General features: G+C 40.6%; 1 protein-coding gene across 7 annotated transcripts in view; it reads right to left on the reverse strand.

Annotated features, from left to right (window-relative positions):
- The window catches only part of LOC140471196 (ADP-ribosylation factor 3-like), a 52,824-nt gene that overhangs the window by 25,250 nt on the left and 12,125 nt on the right, over window positions 1-15,449 (reverse strand). For 5 of the 7 annotated variants that reach the window (XM_072567094.1, XM_072567097.1, XM_072567098.1 and 2 more), the window contains exon 5: window positions 14,654-14,778. In XM_072567094.1, the coding sequence (XP_072423195.1) occupies window positions 14,654-14,778 (125 nt within the window). Of the gene's footprint in view, window positions 1-5,146; window positions 5,254-6,378; window positions 7,371-9,756; window positions 13,181-14,653; window positions 14,779-15,449 lie in introns of those variants that run through there. The other 2 variants (XM_072567101.1, XM_072567100.1) reach the window with 2 other exon arrangements.

A 15,449-nucleotide genomic window follows, 5' to 3' on the forward strand; every position in this document is an offset into this window, starting at 1 on the left:
ATGAAAATATTCTTAACTGCATTCTCTCCAAGTGGAGGAGAGAATGGCTGCCTGATTGTATTGATCACCTGTTAATCCAGAAACTCTAAATTCCCTGGGGACTTGGATTTAAAATCTGGAATCAAGAATCTAGTGATGACTGAAACAATTGCTGAAAAAACCCATCTGGTTCAGGGAAGGAAATCTGCCATCCTCACCTGATCTGGCCTACATGTGACTCTAGACCCACAGCAATGTGGTCAACTCAACTTCTTTCTGAAGTGGCCTTGCAAGCCACTCACTCATTCGTAACAATGGTATCGAAGTCTTGGATAAATGAAGCTAGGCAGACTACTGGCATGGACCTAGGCATTGGTAAAAAGACAAAAAAAAACACCAAACACCCAGCCCTGTTGTTCCTGCAGAATCCTCAATACATCTGGCAGCTAAAGCCAAAATCAGGAGAGTTGTGTGTCAGGCTGTTGCTTGTTAACGTCTGTAAGCTAAGATTCCGAGAGAGGACTACATTCCAGGATGACTACCACCATCCCTAGATATTCCCTGACTCAAATGCAGAACAGTTGCCACAAAGATGGCAGCACAATAGTATAGAGTCAAGAGTGAGTTGCCCTGGAGGTCCTCAATATAGACTCTGGACACCATGAAGTCTCGTGGGTTCAGGTTAAAGATGGTCATCAGGAGGTTTCCTTGTCTCTCTGCTGATGAAACACTGAAAACTTGGGTGGCAAGGATGCAAAATGAAATTTCCCAGAATACAATGTCCAAAGTATGACTCAACAGCAGCACTACTGATTGAGCTGGTCAGACTGGATCTACAGCAAGTGATGAAAGAACCAACAATGGAAAAAACATCCCTGACTTCACCCATACCAATCTGCCAAATGCAGATGCATGTGTCCATGATTGTATTGGCAAAGACCACTTTATAGCCAGTGGAGACAAAGACCTGCCTTTACATGGCGAATACCATATAGTGTTGTGGTATTATCACCATGCGAAATGGGTGAGACATCAAATAGATCTAGCAACAAAGACTAACCATCCACGAGGAGAAAAGGTGAGGACTGCAGATGCTGGAGATCAGAGTCAAAGAGTGTGCTGCTGGAAAAAAGCACAGCAATGAGGCACTGTGGACCACCAACAGCAGATTAGTATTCCAACACTATCGGCAATCTCTTGGCCTGGCATATTTCCGACTCAACCATTGACATCAAGCCATAGATCAACCAACATGCCATGAGCGGCACAAGGCATACCTAAAAATGAGATGTCAACCTGAAGGTACTAAAACAGGACTACTTACATGCTAAGATGCATGAGCCCCAAGTGATAGACAAAGCCAATGATCCCTCATCTAATGGATCAGGTCTAATCGCTGCAGTCCTGCCACATCCAGTTGTGAATGGTTTAATTTGTTTCAAGTTTGTGAAGATCTGTAGCTCGGAAGCTCATTGGATTTGTTGGTCTGTGGGCAGACATTTTGTCCCCTTTCTATATGACGGGCGGCACGGTGGCACAGTGGTTAGCACTGCTGCCTCACAGCGCCAGAGACCCGGGTTCAATTCCCGCCTCAGGCGACTGACTGTGTGGAGTTTGCACATTTTCCCCGTGTCTGCGTGGGTTTCCTCCGGGTGCTCCGGTTTCCTCCCACACTCCAAAGATGTGCAGGTTAGGTGAATTGGCCATGCTAAATTGCCCATAGTGTTAGATAAGGGGTAGATGTAGATGTAGGGGTATGGGTGGGTTGCGCTTCGGCGGGGCGGTGTGGACTTGTTGGGCCGAAGGGCCTGTTTCCACACTGTAAGTAAGCTAATCTAATCTAATCTTATCTAATCTAATGACACCAGTGCTGTGGTACCTCCTGTGAAGCACTGCTGCACAATCACCTTTGAATTGGAGGGGTGCTGGCACCAGTTTGCTATTGCAGTGGTTTGTACATTGGGTTCAGGTCAATAGGTTTGTTAATGAAATTGGAGGAAGAGTACCATGCTTCCAGGAATTCTCTTGCTGTTCTTTTAGCCTGTCTTGTATAGGACTCCTTGGTATCCCTACACAGGCAACATAACTATACTGGGTCAGGCAAGAACAGCAGGACAATTCCCGGAAGCATGGTATGTGCCCTGACTCCATTAACAAACATTGCAGTGGTTTGTATATTGGGTCCAGGTCAATGGAAAACTGGAACCAGCACAGCTGGAAACAGCTCAAAACAGAACCACAAATTCAAAAAGGGGAAAAATACAGCACTTCACAGGAGGCACAATAGCACTGATGCCACTTAGCAAGGGCACAACATATCTGCCAAGAAACCTACCACCTCAGCAAACAGGTTTAAAGTTTGTCCACCACCATTCACAAGGCACAAACAAGAAGAACAAGGGCAGCAGATACATGGGAACACTACCACTTGCAAGTTCACCTCTAAGCCACTCACTGTCCTGACTTGGAAATATAGCAACCATTCCTGTCACTGGGTCAAAATCCTGGAATTCCCTCCCTCGCAGCACCGAGTCTACCTACAACATATGGACTACGGTGGTTCAAGATGGCAGCTCACCACCTTCAACTCGGGACAGTCAATAAATGATAGAGATAAAAATAACCCGCTCTCAATTTAAAACAGTACAGCAATGCTACGAAGTATAATTCAACATTACAATTCTTGTTCAGAAAGACATTACCTCCAGTTGAGTATCACGACTTTGGCTGACTGTCATAGTAGTAATGAATTTGGAGATAACAAGAGGGATGGTTATCAAATATTCATGGTCAATGAACATATCAGAATGATACAGTGTGCAAAAACTACACAGGACATCAAAATAATAAACCAACAGAAATCAGAATTACCTTCAAAATAGCAACATTTATTACAAAACACTGAAACCCACAAATCTTTCAACAGTAGCACTTCAGAAAGAATTCCACCTTGGATCGGCTTTCAAAACGGTGACTTTGTAAGCAGCAATTATGTCCACTTCTGAAAAGTGGAGACAAATGACTGCAGTCTGAAAATAGACTAATGAGCTTTTAGATCTCAAATCATAGGTTAGATTTTTCAGAGTACACAATCAATAAACGATCTGCAATTAAATCATACCCAGCTGTAGAAGTGCTTCGCCCTGCCCCAAACTCTCAAAAACAAAATCAACGATGAATCAGCACAATTTGGCAGTGCTTTAAAACTAGAAAAAAAAAGTGATCATTTGCACACATGAATACAGCTAAAAATTGGTTTCTCAAAAAAGTGTAAATTCAGCCTCTTCAATTAAGTTAATTTTAAAAAGGATTGCAATGACTTAAAATACAGTATACCAAATCATTGCAATTGTGTCAGTCCCTGGATGAATTGCACAGGGAAAAGCAAACAGCACACTGGAATAGGATATCCAGGCCCACATCTTCAGGGTCAAAGCACATTGTTTTTGAATTTGGCAATGACCAACAGTTTTAAATGGCAATTTATTACAATTGCATGTTGTCCAGATACATTTGGAGCAATACCGTCCCACAGGTATTATAACCTGGAATCAATACTTCTTGAAACCTTAGTTGAAGGATCAATCGCAAAAGGGACATGATTTAAAGATGATAAAAAAGCAGGAGATTGTGTAGAGAGGACAAGAAAAAAAAAGCTTCACCCAGTGGGAATCCAGAATGAACTGCCTGGAAAGTTAGTGGAGCCAGGAAGCCTTGCAACTATTAGTACATGGATGAGCACTTAAAATGTCATAACATTCAAGACTATGGGCAAAGTGCTGGAAATTGGAAGTAGATAGAGTAGTTTTGTTCATGCAGACTGGATTGGCTGAAGGGACTCTGCTGTCTAGTATTGCATGATTCATTACACAGGAAAACTAAAACCAGACTAGAGACAGACAGACAAGCTAAAATGGTAACCCACAAATTTTCTATTGGTGACAATTCAAAACTTTTCCAGTAACCAGGCAAAAAACCCAAAGAACTGTGGAAATAAAACTCAGGTCCAGCAACATCTGTGGAGATAGTAGAGTTAACATTTCAGGTCTAGTGACCCTTCAGAAGAAGTTGTAGCTAGGAAAAAAGATTGGTATGTACACTGGAGTGGGGAGGGAGAAAGGGAGTAAATAATAGGTGGAGATGGAGTCCAGGAGAGGGGAAAAAAAAACAAACAACAAACAGTTGGGCAGATAAAAGGAATGGGTAACTGTAAGCCTGAGAGAATGAGGAGCTGCTAATGGGGGCTGATGTTAATGACTGATAACAGGCTGCTTGTGGTAGCAATCCATGTAATAGCAAGGTCTGGGGCAAAGACATGGGAAAAGATGCTCAAGCTCTAAAATTATTGAACTTTATAGAGTTCAAGAGGTTGCAGGGCTCCCAAGTGGAAAATGAGTGGTTCTTCCAGTTGGCACTGAACTTAGCTGCAGCACTCTAGCAAGCCTGAGAGAGGGATGTTAGCCAGGGAACACTGTTGAAATACCAGGCAATCAGAAGTTCAGGGTCAAGTGTTTACAGACAGAATGTAGGCCTTCTGTAAAGTGGTCACCTCAATTGCACTTAGACCACATTGAGCAGAAAATACAGTAGACTAGATGGTGCGAAGTGCAGGTAAATTACACAGACTCACCTGGAAGGTATGTCTAGGGCCTTGGATAGTGAGGAGGCAGGATCTAGGTGGGATGCTCCAAGTGTGGGTGTAAACTGAAATGGGCTGAATGGCCTCTATCTACACTGTAGGGATGCTATGATTCCATATTTCAATTCAAGGTGAAAGACCAAGTCAGTGAATAAAGCAGATGTGAAAGACCATGGCCTTGGCTGAAGGTAGGGGGAAGCTGATTAACCCAAAATGTAATGGTGGTGAAAAAGGATAAGGAACCAATGTGTTATGAACAATAAAGTGTCAAGATGGAAACAGCTATGTTTTAACTCAGTTAAAATGTTTGAGCAGGGGCAAAAACCATTTTGTACACACCCACCTCCGGCTAGGTACATCAACAGCCAAAGCATGAATCCCTCCAGTAACTGTTGACAAGTTTGTCCTGGGACTGCTTCTGGATTTCAGCAATTCACAACTCTTCAGGGAGTGGATTGTTCTGAAGATAAACTTTGCACAAAATTCCATGAGGCACAATAAGTTAATAAACCAGAAGTACACACTTACCAGCTACCACCTTCAGTTTCTACAGCTTTGAGTCTGCAACCATCTGGTGCCACCAACTCATTGTGATATGCAAATTCTTGCAGGTCCTGCCATAGTGATACATTAACCTTTGAAGAGATCATGAGGATATTCGGAACTATGATTCACAATCAATTTAAAAATTTAGATCCAGGAAATATTGTCTTTGGTTACACAATACTGATTTGTATACCAAAATGCAAAAGTAATTGGTCACTCTGGCACATGCAAAAATCTACAAGTTACTTCACACACACACACACAAAAAAGTGTTCTTTTTTTAAAAAAAAAGGAACTTCAAGTTGTTGAGAAGACAAAAAGCACTTACAATTCCCTGCAAATTCTTGCTCATAAGTGAATTATCCAGAAATCTACTTGCTAGAACTGGTCAAAAATACCTTCTCTATGCTTTTGTTTTTTGTGACTCAAGAGTCAATGCTGTAACTAATGCAATTTTAGGTCTTCAAAAAAAACGCCACTATTAGAACATGCTGGATATTTTAAAACGATTAAAAACTTGCTCCTTTTTGCTAAGAACACCAGCTTTGCGCTTTTATTTGCCATCAGCATGCTGCTTTGCTGAACATTTGCGAATTACTGCATTGGTGGCGGGAATGCACTCCAGCTGCATATTAGGGTTTGGTTTAAGTGAGGCTGCTCACCATGCAGATTTATGGAAATGCTTCCTACTTCACTTTAGAGATTGAGCAGTGGTGATGTATTTGGTGAAACATGCACTTCATACAAACACAAAACTCATTTCAGATTTTGATTAGTTTATTCATCTAATAAAAAGTCAGTCAATAGATACTGCAAAGCAGTCTAATACAATTTGCAAGAAAAAAAAATCAGAAAACCTCTAACCCCTCTTTTACAGTAGTTTGCCAATACCATTGCATAGTGAAGGAAAATAGAACAAAAGTGCTTCACAAACAGATGGGGTAATCCAGTATTTAACCTACAATATGATCAAAAACAGTAAGGTGCAAGGAGGAAGGAGAATGTGCAAGAGGCTGGAAGATGAAAAAAAAAATCACACAGTTCTTGTATTCAAGCTGTTTCATGGCCACTTTTATAAGGCTGAACCAGACTAAAGCACCAACATAAGGCAAAAAACAAGTTAGGATATGGGTAATAGTTGTGAATGAGTTTCACTGAATGGAACGTGGCAGATTGACAGTTTTTAAAACAAAAAGAAAAAAAAAGTAACTTACGAGTTCTTAACTAGATTGATCTTCATTCTTGAAAGGTTGAAGACCAAGAAAGATTTGGACAAGTTAGCAGTTCAAGAATAGAAAAATCAAGAGATTGAGAGAAGATGGCTGATGGGAAGAAGTGCAGGAAATGGTCAGAGAGAGAGAGAGAGAGAGAGAGAGAGAGAGAGAGAGAGAGAGAGAGAGAGAGAGAGAGAGAGAGAGAGAGAGAGAGAGAGAGAGAGAGAGAGAGAGAGACTATTTAGTGAATAGAAGGAAAGGCAACTGGTCAGCAGATGGAATCTGAAGAAAAAGGGTGAAGAGTAACAAGTTGGTCTGACAGTAAGAGCTCAGGAGTACAAGAGTAGATAGCTATTCTGCTTTTGTCCCAGCTTAAAAATACTCCATCTACATGTGGAAATGAACAGTTAAACCAATTGTGCTGGATACATAGACACTGAGAATGCAGACAGGCAACGGCAAAGTGATTATATAGTAGATCAAAAGCTCAGTAAGTTGTGAACAAGGGATTTAAGACAAGCAAGGTAGGAGCTTGAAGTCAAAGCTACAGGTTACTGGGGAGAAAGGGAGTCAATCCAAAGTGGAGAGGGACACAAGCTGGAAAGAAAAGGCCAAATTGTAATGGTAAGCATGGCTGTGACTATGGATAGATTTAAAGGTCAGCAAAACTAGGAGACTGAAAATCATGAAAGATTAATAACTCACTGCAGTGAAAAACTCTTAGAAAGACTGGACCCCTGGAAAGGGGAGGTTAATAATGCCATCCAGCTCAAGTCAATTATGACTAGTTTATGGCTACACACCATTCAACTCCTCCTTTTAAAATCAAATCAGTTTAGAGGATTCTCCTGGACCCAACACGCGAAGGAAAGAATGGCATTTGAAAATCCCAAGATGGGGGCAGCATAGCAGCTCAGTGGTTAGCACAGCTGTCTCACAGCACCAGCTACCTGGGTTCAATTCTGCCCTCTGGAGTCTGTGTGGAGCTTACACATTCAGTCTGCATGGGTTTCCTCCGGATGGTCCAGTTTCCGCCCATAGTCCAAAGAGATGCAGACGAGGTAGATTCTTCATGGGAAGAAATGCAGAGATGTGGGTCTGGGTGGGATGCTCAGAGAGTGGGCATAGACTCGATGGGCCAAACGGCCTGCTTGCTTTCACACTGTAGGGCTAAGATGTTTTAAGATCCTGGATGAAATGTCCGTAAAAAGATTGTGCTCTATTCTGATCAAACTCCACTTCTAAACAACTTAAACACAAAGTGCAAAATGCAACATGTTGAAGAAAGTCAGATGTTAGCACCATGGAAAGTCTCTTCTAGACACTTAAAAAGAAATGATTAAATCCACCTGAAAAGCATAGTGATAAATGCTAATAGCTCAGTGAGGTGACTAGCCATCTCGGAAGGATGAAAACATGAACTATTTGCAGAGACATTTTCCAACATAGACACTTGTACATTGACAATTGTGTTTCAAGTATACTTAGACTGTGCATTTCAAAACAGAAGATGACAGATCATTATTACAATTAGTTAGTTTGTATTCAAAGGCTCAGAAAGTATTAAAAATTGCAAGCAGGCAAGAGTACAAAAGTTTACCCAACATTTCATAGGGCTCTTCCCTATGAAATGGTGCATGCAGGGAATACAGATTATGGAAATGTATATTTACTTCTCGTGAATAGAAGGAAAGGCAACTGGTCAGCAGATGGAATCTGAAGAAAAAGGGTCAAGAGTAACAAGTTGGTCTGACAGTAAGAGCTCAGGAGTACAAGAGTAGATAGCTATTCTGCTTTTGTCCCAGCTTAAAAATACTCCATCTACATGTGGAAATGAACAGTTAAACCAATTGTGCTGGATACATAGGACACATATATGGATATATGGACACATATGGATACATATGGATACATATGGACAGGCAGTCTCCATATTACTACTCTAGCAGAGGTCCACCAAATTGACTGGACAATGAGCCAGAGCTCGATAGTGCTGTTCCTCATTGCTTTAACAAGCTGAAACAGCAGTGGAGACTGTGCTTCTGTGATGTACTTGGTGTGTGAACCTTCACATGCTATTTCGATACCCTGCAAACTTTAATTACAACAGCAAGAGACAGACAGAGACATTCATAATCCAGTAAAGTCTGAATGTATTAATTGCATAAGGGCTTTCCCACCTTTACCAAATTCAGTATTTGTGCACATTATTCAGGAATGAAGGTCATGAACTGGATACATTTACAGCTAAAAATAAAAATCTAAAACTAAGTATGTGCTTCACAAGCAGATTTAAAGCAAATTTTCATTTACTCCAATTCCATTTATTTCTGAAAAAAAGTAATGGAGAACTTGAATAGGGTTTGAAAAAAGTTGGAGCAAGCAACTCCCTGCTTAATCTAGAGTAGACACTTTGTAGTCAGAGGAGCAGGGGAAAGGGAGCCAAAGGATTTTTGCATTGCAGTCACATGTCTATTTCAGCCAGGATAATTTGCGCTGAACAGGTTGAGGATTAGCAAATGGAATTCAATACACAGAGAGAGGTGATGCACTTTGGAAAGTCAAACAAAGGTAGGACTAACAGTAAGTGGTAAGGTCAGGAGGATTGTTGTGGAACAGAGGGACCTAGCAATATAAAGTATATTGTTTGTTGAAAGCAGTGTCACAAGTAGACAGGGTGGTGAAAAAGGCATTTAGCATATGGGCCTTCATTGGTCGAGGCACTGAGTATAGGAGTTGGGATGTTATGTTACAGTTGTCGAAGTAGTTGGGGAGGGTGCACTAGGAGCATTGTGTACAGTTTTGGTCACCCTGTTATAGGAAAGGCATATTAAACTAGAAACAAAAGTGCAAAGAGAATTTACAAGAATGCTGCCAGGACTAGTAGGTCCAAGTTACAGGGAAAGGTTGGCCAGGATATTTTATTCAATGGAATGTAGGAGATGGAGGTGACCATATTGGCATGTATAAAAATCACAACAGGCATTGACAGGATGGATGCAGATAATTTTTTCTGCACGGATAAGGAATTGAAAGCTTGAAGACATAGGAGTGGGTGGGGAGGGGAAATTTAGGGAGGACCTGCAGGGCACCATCTTCAGGAGTGGTGTGTGTATATGGAGTGGGGTGCCAGAGAAAGTGGTTGAGGCAGGTACAGTGGCGACATTTAAAAACACATTTTGATAGGTACATGGATGGGAAGGGTTGAGGGACATGGACCAAATGCAGACAATTTGAACTAGCTGAGTGGGCACCATGGACCAGTTTGGGCTGAAGGGCCTGTTTCCATGCTGTATTACTCTTATGACAATGACTCTATAATCCCACAACAGTATTGTCGGACAAATGCAAGTGGGAAGATTGAAAATAATTAAAATATTTCTTTCCAGGAGTCTTTATTACAAAATCAAAACAAACAAACAAAGGCAGTTGTAATTTGTAAGCCACTACAAATGGTGTGCGCATGTGGACAAGGAGTATGGGAACATTAATGCAAGCATGATCTGTAGTCACTAAGAACAGCAAGACATGAACCTAAACTAGATGGGTTGAAGATAGAGCTTAGGTAAACAGGGACAATGATTCTCTGGTTGCTTTTTTTAAAAGCAAACATTGTTATGGAGTTTATTTTGACAGGTATTTTAAACTGCTTTATTCCAATCTTCCTCCATACAGGCTGTATGCTTAAATCTTAAGATTTCCAAAGCATAAATGGAGGAAGGTGCCCAATGCAATACTCAAGACAAGGGGCATCTTTCAGCTCACAAGTGCTTGTTCAGAGATCATATAGTGATGGACTATTCTTGGTCTACACAATCGCAGATACAACTCAAAAATGTGAATCCTCCCCAATGGAATGATGATATTATAAGGAGAGAGAGAGACACACACAAGATTGAAGCTACATTCCAAGCTCACTGCAACAATACTTCATTAGTGTAAAGCCTCAAATCACTTCTGCAGAAATGAGAAGCGAACCCTAGGTCAAATAAAATAAAAAGAGACATTCAGCATCACCCAGCACTTACTGGAAGTGTCTTGGAAGTCAGTGATGTTGGGGGGAAAAAAAACAAACTACGGATGCTGCAAATTAGAGACAAAGTAGAAATTGCTGGAGGAGCTCAGCAGGTCTGGTAGCATCAGAGAACAGAAATCAGAGTTAAAAGTTTTGGGTCAAGTGACCCTTCCTTAGAGGTTCAAGGAAGGGTCACTTGGTCTGAAACATTAACTGATTTCTCTCTTCAGTTGCTGCCAGACCTGCAGAGCTCTGCCAACAATTTGTATTTTTGTTTTGATGTTGGAAAGCACCGCTTTAAATGGTAACAAGAGGAATCTGAAATTCTCTTCCCCCCACCCCCTCCCAAGGGCTGTTCTAGGTCAATCTTCAGTGTACTTCCTCATTTAAGAGGTGGTGCTTCACCACTCTGCACTTACATACCACAGTCAGTTCAAAGAGTGAATAGCTGAAACCTTGCCATTTAGTGATTACAACCTAGGTCAACACTTGCAATATGGGATGGGAACAGGTTAAAAGTGTTCAGAGTAAGGCAAAGGTCCTGCTTGGTTTGTAGCAGGACACATGAACACAAGCAGCATCTGGGCTCAGAAGGCCTTAATATTTTAAGACTGCCTTATGACAAAATGCAAGCAAAATCCAGCCTTGACATCTGTGTGGAGTTTGCACATTCTCCCTGTGTCTGTGTGAGTTTCCTCCAGGTGCTCTGGTTTCCTCCCACAATTTAAAGATGTGGAGGTTAGGTGAATTGGCTATGCTAAGTTGCCCGTAGTGTTCAGGGAAGTGTAGGTTAGGTGCATTAGTCAGGAGTATATGTAGACTAATAGGGTAAGTGGATGGGTCAGGGTGGATGTGGACTTGTTGGGCAGAATGGCCCATTTCCACACTCTAGGGATTCTATAGTTGGTGGAGCCATGGGAGGTTCATGGATAAATTTTTGATTTTTTTTTTTACTTAAAGTCAAAAAAAGGGAGAGAGAAAGACAATTATATAAAAACAAAATTTGCATGCAAGGGAACTACTACCTATAAACTGCCCAAAATGAAAATAGGCTATTCATTGTCATTTGTATAACACTAGCAATGCAGACAAAAACCCAGCTTGGAGGGGAGGGAGGGGGTGGAATTTTAATTTGGAAATACCTCTGATCAAAAACCTTCCACTTCAAGGCAAGTAATACAAAACAGGTAAATAGATTGCAGTGTTAGATGGGTTAAGCAGTTCATATTCAATGCAACAAGGCCAGGAATTAAAATTTGTGTTGCAATTTTAATACACACCAAAAATCCACTGCCTTAATCTAACCTTTGTTTCAACTTCAAAATGTCCTCTGTTCCCAATCTCCTCAACAGCTTATCTTGTTCTTAAAGGAAAGATTGAATCATGATTCAATCAAATTCTAGTAACCCATTCTACTGCCTCAGCCCTCTTGCAGCTCAAAAGTCATTTTCCATCTGTTACTACCCTTCAATTTTAAACATGCATTTTAAAACACCACAGTCAGATTTCAGGTTTAGAACTGTTAAATAATTTTTCTATGTTGCTCTAAATCTAGATCCAAGAAAGGATGCAGTGAACCTACCCGGTCACTGATTAAAGTGTATTTGGTTACAGTAACAGAAACTGTGAAAAAGGGTGGTATCAAAGGCTTTCATTTTCTTCTGTCATCCTGAACTACTTTTGGTTGGACAGTTACATCCAGTCATTTTTTTGACAGCATGCAGCAACATCTAGCTACAGTGGAAACCTTAATCATCCAGGGTGGAAAAAAAAAAGTCCTTCCCTACTTTATCTTCCAAACATACATGAAGATTATCAAATGATTGTAAAGAGACTTCCAGGTATAGATCAGAGTGCACTAAATGTGGGGGCAAGGTTGCTCTAATTCTAATTGGCAGCTGTACTCTATATAAATCGGTGGCCATGTAGCTCCAAGTATTCCAGCATTTTGATTCACTCTACAAATCTAGATTTCCCCACCACCCCTCAGCTGTCAGTGAACAGATTTAAAAAGAACATTTTGCAAGTCTCCAGAAAACATTTGGGTGCATTCACTAAAATGAAGTCAAAATTCATATTTTCAACCATGCAAAGACATCAAAACCAGACTATTTTGCAGAGGTGAACAGATAAAATATTTAATAAGGTTAGTTTTGTAGTACCTATTCTGTTACTGGTTAGGCATTAAGCAAAAATATAAAATATCCAGAACAAGTTACTAATCCAGTGATTGCAATGCAGTACAAAAGAACTGAACAAAATGCTTGTTAAGTTTAGAGCAGTGGTCAAAAGTGCATTTTAAAAAACAGGAGCAAAATATCTTATTGGTATGCAGTAAGTGCACTGTTGATTGAATAAAATCTTAATGCATTGTTGGTTCATTAAATCTTTCCGCAAGGTCCAGTTCAAATTTGAATTTCTCACATTAAGCTAGCAGGAGCTGCTTGAACAAGTCTTGGAAGAGAGACTACAGCAAAATCAAAGACACTATTGAGTGTATCATTGATTCAAGACAGTAAACAGCAAACGCCACACCCCAAGGAAATGATGAAAGTAAAAAAGTTAGCATGGCTAAATTCACCTCATCGAGTGAGTCAACATTTCCAAACAATCGTGAGAAAGCAGTCCTCACTTGTGTTTCAACTGACCAGCTAACCAGTCCAGACCGCTGAAGAGACCATCACCAGTGGTGGCACACGTGGCCTGAATATACCAGACGCGGTTGCGCAGAGAATTCAGGCCCAGCTTGTCTGAGATTTGAGCTGTACTCATTGCATTCGGCAGATCCTAGGAAGAAGGGGCAACATTTATACCTCAGGATTACAGTGCTTTACAGGAAGCCTGTGAAACTGTTCCTACTCCCAAAGCCCACATAATTAAAAACAAGCACCACCCCCCACTAATCCCTTGGCACAATAGTAAACAGTGGGGATAGCAGCAGAATGCAAAGGGACAGAGACCAGTAGAAGGCATTTAATGCAGTATCATTAAGTGATGGATTTTGCAAGACAATAGAAAAAGATTAAAATAGGGTACAATACTAAATAAGATTCTGGGGAGGTAGATACAGAAACACATGCAGTTAACAGAACAAGTTGACAAGGCTGGTTAAAGAGCACACAAGGCTTGATTTTAAAAAAAAAGTGTGAAATGCAAGGAACTTCTGCTGCAACCCACGGAGTTAGGTGAAGGCATGTAGCCAACTGTAGGCATCATGCTAAGTTTATCTAGGCTGGAGAGTGTACCATCAACTTTTATTTCAATTTACTGCCTTCACATAGTTAAACAGGCCAAGGTACTTCACATGAAATCAAAAATATTTTGTTACTTGGTTTCAAGTTAAGGCAGCTAACCAAAAACTTGGTTTAAAAAAAAAGTGATGGTCTTAGAAAGGAAAATCTTAAGAGGCACATGACAGAGTTGAAGAGATAAAAATCCTTTTAAGCTTAAAGAACAGAGTCAACAAATGGGATGGAGTAAAACATTGGATTCATTGCATCAGATCAGAGGGCTACAGGAGATGGTTGGGGAGGGGATAGTTTATTCCTGGTAATTGTTTGAAGAGGTTGACAGTTGAGCAAGGGCAGGGTTGATGAACTGGTTGAATATTCAAACAAGGGAGGAAGCAAAAAAAAAGGGAGAAAAATGGCAAGCACACGTGGGACAAGGAGAATTACTCAGAGTTATGAACTAGGACTTACTGCCTGGAAAAGAGGAGTTGGAAGCAGAATCTAACTCCAATAAAAAGAATGGATCAATACTGAAAGGTAATTCTCCCAAACTAGGCAAATGATAGTAAAACACAACATCGAGCAATTGCAATACTATTTGTTAAGGCCAAAATTAGCTTGTTGGCTTTATCATAACAAGCACAAACAAGTTGATATGCAGATTGTCATTTAGTGGTGATAACTGCGCCACTTGCAAGTGCCTTATTCTGCAGTGCAGCCATAAGTTAGAAAGATCCATACGAAAAACCAAAAGATTATTTCCCTGTCAAGAGGGAGGGCAGGGAGAGAGAGTCTGGCTCATTGACTCATGAGTAGTCACTGCATCTGGAACAAAACATCAGGCCAGGATGGAAAATTAATGCATTTGTGCCACTAATGTTCAAAGCTCACTTCAGAATGGGATGCACATCAAATCTGTGGCAATCCACACAAACCAGCAATTAACTGCTTGATGCAAAACAAAGACTCTGTACTGGCTGTTTTACTACTCATCCAGTGCAACTACCTTGGACTCCAACAGTTCATTTACCTGTTTGTTGGCAAAGACAAGAAGAACAGCATTGCGCAACTCATCCTCTGCAAGCACCTGCATCAGTTCCTCACGTGCCTCAGACACACGCTCTTTATCATTACTATCAACCACAAATATCAACCCTAGAGGATTAAAAAGAAAGCTCATCTCAAATGGTTAATATTTCTTTCGCTTAGCCTCTCCTTCAAGTCCTTAATCACCAACTTGATGACCAAGGGCAGGCAGGAAGTCTATCAACATCCAAGGTTTAATGACACAGTATATTATGGTTCATTGTTGTAGGCCCTTTTGAGATGGGCTGTTAATTCACATAATAGGAACCTTACATCTGAAAGAACACAAACAAGTTAGCCATTCAGCTCCTTGAGCATGTTCAGCTATTCAACCAGATCATTGCTGATCTGTGACTCATCTATTCACCAACTTTTGTTGCAAACCCTTTAATAATCTTATGAAGCAAAAACTGGAGTTTAAATCAGTTTAAGCATCTTTGAGATAGAATCACTACTTGCAAAAAGTAGTTTCATTCCTGAATGGTCTAGCTCCAGCTATAAACTGCTACTCCCATTCTGGATTCGCAGCAGGAAATGAGATTTCCTAGTGTTAGATTAATGAAAAAAAAAGTCACTGTATAATCATGCACATGTCATTTTAACCCTTTTAAAACCCTGGTATCAATCTGATGATTCCAAGTGAGCAAGTGAAAAAAATTAGGAACCAAGCAATGACCAATATCTAACCCAATATCTTCTGCGATGGAAAAAGATTAAAAGCAGACAACTTGGTTTACATT

Source organism: Chiloscyllium punctatum, chromosome X (assembly GCF_047496795.1).
Source record: "Chiloscyllium punctatum isolate Juve2018m chromosome X, sChiPun1.3, whole genome shotgun sequence".
Classification (NCBI taxonomy): domain Eukaryota; kingdom Metazoa; phylum Chordata; class Chondrichthyes; order Orectolobiformes; family Hemiscylliidae; genus Chiloscyllium; species Chiloscyllium punctatum.